The sequence below is a fragment of the Babylonia areolata genome, chromosome 19, assembly GCF_041734735.1.
Source record: "Babylonia areolata isolate BAREFJ2019XMU chromosome 19, ASM4173473v1, whole genome shotgun sequence".
Classification (NCBI taxonomy): Eukaryota; Metazoa; Mollusca; class Gastropoda; order Neogastropoda; family Buccinidae; genus Babylonia; species Babylonia areolata.
This window is the reverse complement of record NC_134894.1, coordinates 59,826,842-59,831,841: the sequence shown is the minus strand read 5'-3', so window position 1 is coordinate 59,831,841 and position 5,000 is coordinate 59,826,842. Positions and strand designations below refer to the sequence as shown.

The window sequence follows — 5,000 nt, the reverse complement described above, 5'->3', positions numbered from 1 at the left end:
ACCCCCACCCCCACAGGACTGACCAGCAGATTGGAGATAGTCCCGAGCCCAAACCATCAGTATCCAAACCCCCACGCCCACCCCCACAGGACTGACCATCAGACTAGAGATAGTCCAGGGCCCAAACCATCAGTATCCAAACCCCCACCCCCACCCTTACAGGACTGACCAGCAGACTGGAGATAGTCCAGGGCCCAAACCATCAGTATCCAAACCCCCACCCCCACAGGACTGACCAGCAGATTGGAGATAGTCCCGAGCCCAAACCATCAGTATCCAAACCCCCACCCCCACCCCTACAGAACTGACCAGCAGATTGGAGATAGTCCCGAGCCCAAACCATCAGTATCCAAACCCCCACCCCCACCCCTAAAGGACTGACCAGCAGACTGGAGATAGTCCAGGGCCCAAACCATCAGTATCCAAACCCCCACCCCCACCCTCAGAGGACTGACCAGCAGACTGGAGATAGTCCCGGGCCCAAACCATCAGTATCCAAACCCCCACCCCCACCCTCAGAGGACTGACCAGCAGATTGGAGATAGTCCAGGGCCCAAACCATCAGTATCCAAACCCCCACCCCCACCCTCAGAGGACTGACCAGCAGACTGGAGATAGTCCAGGGCCCAAACCATCAGTATCCAAACCCCCACCCCCACCCCTACAGGACTGACCAGCAGATTGGAGATAGTCCAGGGCCCAAACCATCAGTATCCAAACCCAACCCCCACATACAGGAACTGACCTGCAGATTTGAGGAAGTCCAGGGCCTGCTGGTTGGCCTTTGGGAGGACTTCCTCAACCTTGGGCTCTGCCTTGGGCTCTGCCTCGGGCTTTGTCACGGCCTCTCCCTCTCCCTCGGCCTCTGGCTTTGTCTCGCGCCCCCCCTCTGCTTCTCCCTCTGTCTCGGGCCCTCCCTCTGCCTCTGCCTCTCCCTTGGGTTCTGCCTCTGCCTCTGCCTCTCCCTCGGGCTTTGCCTCAGGTTCTGCCTCTGCCTCTCCCTCTGGCTTTGCCTCCTCTGCCTCTGCCTCTGGCTTTGCCTCATCTGTCTCGGGTTCTGCATCGGGCTTTGCCTCGGACTCTGCCACGTGTTCTGCCTCGGGGTCTGCTACAGGTTCTGCCACGGGCTCTTCCGAGGGCTCTTCCGCGGGCTCTTCCGCGGGCTGGGGTTGGGGATTCGATTCCTCTTCAGAACCTTGCTGCGGGTTGCTGCCCGAATCAATCAATGCAATACATTGAGCAAATAATTCTATGATTGAATAACGGAATAACTAAACACACAAAGCAAAAGGATACAATGAATAAACAACTCGAACAGATAAATAAATAAACTGAATTCGTAGTAAAAAGGTCAACGGCCAGGCTACTTTTAATCATGGTAATTTCTATCTATCTATTTCTTTTCTTATCATCTTTTTTTTTTTTTTTTAGCATACTGTACAACATAGCATTGTATTTTCTGAATTGCAATATATTACAGTATAGTATTGTATTGGCAGTGTTGTATTGTACTGTGTTGCAATTTTCTATTCTGTCCTGTCCTGTAACTACTGTACTGTAACTGTACTATACTGTACTGTACTGTATTGTACTGTATTCATGTACAACCTTATCGCATGCACCGAAACGGTCACTGGTTTAGCTCGTAGTTGAAACAAAAAAAAGGGCGGGGGAGGGGGGGGGCAGGGGGGGGGGGGGAACGGGGGGGAAGAAATCTGAATGAAGGAAGCAGCATGGCAGAATCAGCTATGTGTGGGACACTCTGATCCAGTTGTTCACCAGAGATCAGGGTTCGAGGCCGGCCCCGTTTCGGCATGGTGTGGCCTCCACGGGGAAGGCACTCTGCATCCATTTGCTTCACTCCTCCCATGTGTGTGTGTGCATGAGTGGGTACCTGACTTCGGTACGGAGGAAGTTTAACTCTCTCCATACGAACGGCGAAAGAGACGACGTTAACAGCGTTTCACCCCAATTACCATCATCAAAATATTGCAAGCGGAAGGCTCTTATACTGAAGAGGTGAATGTTGACAAAGAATATCACAATTCTGATGACGGAGGCTAAAGGTTGGGTCATTCAGACACCCACTGGACATCCGAGGGGTCTGTGTAGAGGAGAAGAGAGGACTGGCCGTACTGAGTGAGTTAAAAGTAGTAGACGGAGAGGACTTGGGCCCCCCGGCCTTCCTATGCCGAGCCCTGGACACTGTGAGTTCGAATCCACTGCCCTGATGGCTGTGGAAAGGCTATGGAACATTTAACCGTTTGATCTAACCAAACGACGGGCGCAATAGCCGAGTGCTTAAAGCGTTGGACTGTCAATCTGAGGGTCCCGGGTTCGAATCACGGTGACGGCGCCTGGTGGGTAAAGGGTGGAGGTTTTTACGATGTCCCAGGTCAACATATGTGCAGACCTGCTTAGTGCCTGAACCCCCTTCGTGTGTATATGCAAGCAGAAGATCAAATACGCACGTTAAAGATCCTGTAATCCATGTCAGCGTTCGGTGGGTTATGGAAACAAGAACATACCCAGCATGCACACCCCCGAAAACGGAGTATGGCTGCCTACATGGCGGGGTAAAAACGGTCATGCACGTAAAAGCCCACTCATGTGCATACGAGTGAACGCAGAAGAAGAAGAAGAAGAAGAAGATCTAACCAAACAAATAATAATAATAATAATGTACATTTATATAGCGCCCTTTTTTTCTCTAAGAGCTCAGCGTGCTTTACATGAAAGAAAAATATTACAAGTTACATAAAACATTCATGACCACTCTTTCTCAAGAACTCCTCGCCCCCCCCCCTCCCCTCCACACACACACACACTCTCCCCCTCCCACTCTACATACATCCAAAGTGAACTGACATGGGTGGTGGTGGTGGAGAAAAAGGAAGCTGGGACTGAGAGTGTTTTTGATAGGTTTTAAAAAGATGAGTTGTTTTCTTTTTGTTTTGTTTCTTTTCGTGATGAGCGAAAAGCAGAAATAGAATCAGATGCACGGATATGACGAGGAAGGTTGTTCCAGACGTGAGGAGCAGCAAAGAAGAAAGAACGTTCACCATACAATGATTATTATCCTGGTTCAGCTTTACAAAGACAGATGACTCACTCATCCAGCATTCAAAGATATTTTTATCATTCTTCGTTCCCTTCCGATAAGCTGAGAGTTTATTATTATTATTATCATTATCATCATTATTTGGGTTTTTTTAAAATTATATTATTATTATTTACTTATTTATTTATTTATATGTTTATTTATTTTATTTTATTTTATTTTTTGTACGCCTATAGTTGACTTCATCAAGTTTTTGCGCCTTACACATATTATTATTAGTAGTAGTAGTTCTTTTTTATGTATTTATCTTTCTTTTTTTTTTCTTTCTTTTTTTCCTCAAGGCCTGACTAAGCGCGTTGGGTTACGCTACTGGTCAGGCATCTGCTTGGCAGATGTGGTGTATCGTATATGGATTTGTCCGAACGCAGTGACGCCTCCTTGAGCTACTGAAATTGAAACTGAAAACTGAGAGTTTGCCGTCATTTTATAAATCTAATTTTTTACACAAAAATCCTACATGTGCAGAGCGGGTTAAACTGATCTGTGTTTATACTAGTTTAATACCAATAAGATTGCAGCAACTTGGATGTCAACTAGATCTACCGTTCCTAATTTGTATGACTGATCTGGTGTGCATTCGATTGAATGTTTTGATTCGTAATGTGTGTGCATCGTATTCTTCTACTTTTGTTGTTGTTGTTGTTGTTTTATATATAATCTGTTTAACTGTTTAATCCCCCCAAAAAATATGGCAAAATAATCAACGTGCTGATTGTGGCTACACAACAGAAGAAGAAGAAGAAGAAGAACTGGATCAAGTTTCGACACTGAACCAAGCGAAAATCTAGTAGTAGTAGTAGTAGTAGTAGTAGTAGTAGTATATAGGGACTAGCAAGTCATCTGCCTAGACCTCTCGGCCTTTTTATGTCCCCATCGAATCTTCATCTTCACTTCTTCCATTTTATTTTCATTAATTTATTTTCTTCTTTTGTTTGTTGTTGTTGGGCGGGGTACGCAAGTACACTTCTGCAAGAAACTTCGTTTTATTCATCATAGATTGGTAATGTGTGTGTGTCGTATTTTTCTTCTTTATTAGTTGTTGTTTGTTTTTGTGGTTTTTGCTGCTGTTTTATATATAATCTGTTTAACTGGATCTAGTTTGAAGGAGTTCAGCGCAGATTTACCAAGTATATAACTAGTAATACTAATAGTACTCGTGATCTTAGTTATGAGGAGCGCCTGGCTCTTTTTAATATGCCTAGCCTAGAGTTTAGAAGATTAAGAGGTGATCTCATTGAAGTATACAAGATCATGCACAATATTTATGATCCTTGCACCACCTCTTCCTTGTTTACTATGGCTAACTACGATAAAACTCGAGGGCACAACTTCAAAATAAATAAAACTAATTTCGTAACTAACCAGTTCCGCAAGTTCTTTACTAACCGTATCATAAATCTGTGGAATAACCTTTCCTATGACACCATCAATGCACCATCGGTAAACGCCTTCAAAAATCACATTGACAAAAAGTTTAAGAACCATGTATTTTCCACAGAGTTAAATCTTTACTGAGCTGTAGATAAATATAGTATACACTATGCCAGATTTAAACAAGGGTCTGTTCACAACAAGTGATCCAAAAGCACATAAATGGACACTGATTATGAGGGCAAAAGGCTTTTAGCCTATAGCCAAACATTTCTGTGATTCTGTGAGTTTCGACAATCCAAACCAAGCGAAAATCTGAACTAACCTGCCAGGATTGGAACCTTCTTCTGGGTCTTCTGCGTCCATGGCCACTGTTCAGTAAACTCTGTCACTTCTGCCTCCGTCAGTCACCTATACGCTAACGTAAAGGACAAGCCTGCAAAATATGAAAAACCAAAGACCAAACAATATCAGTAACAGTCAGGCGAGTCTCCATGGAAATGAAAGG

At 44.8% G+C, this 5,000-nt stretch overlaps 1 protein-coding gene across 1 annotated transcript in view; it reads right to left on the bottom strand.

Annotated features, from left to right (window-relative positions):
- Positions 1–4,858, bottom strand: part of LOC143294222 (ciliogenesis-associated TTC17-interacting protein-like) — a 27,528-nt gene extending 22,670 nt beyond the window's left edge. The window contains exons 1-3 of the mRNA XM_076605653.1: positions 4,818–4,858; positions 978–1,209; positions 746–935 (exon numbers count right to left, since the gene is read on the bottom strand). Coding sequence (XP_076461768.1) covers positions 746–935; positions 978–1,209; positions 4,818–4,858 — 463 coding nt within the window. The remainder of the gene's footprint in view (positions 1–745; positions 936–977; positions 1,210–4,817) is intronic.
- Positions 4,859–5,000: the final 142 nt, after the last annotated feature.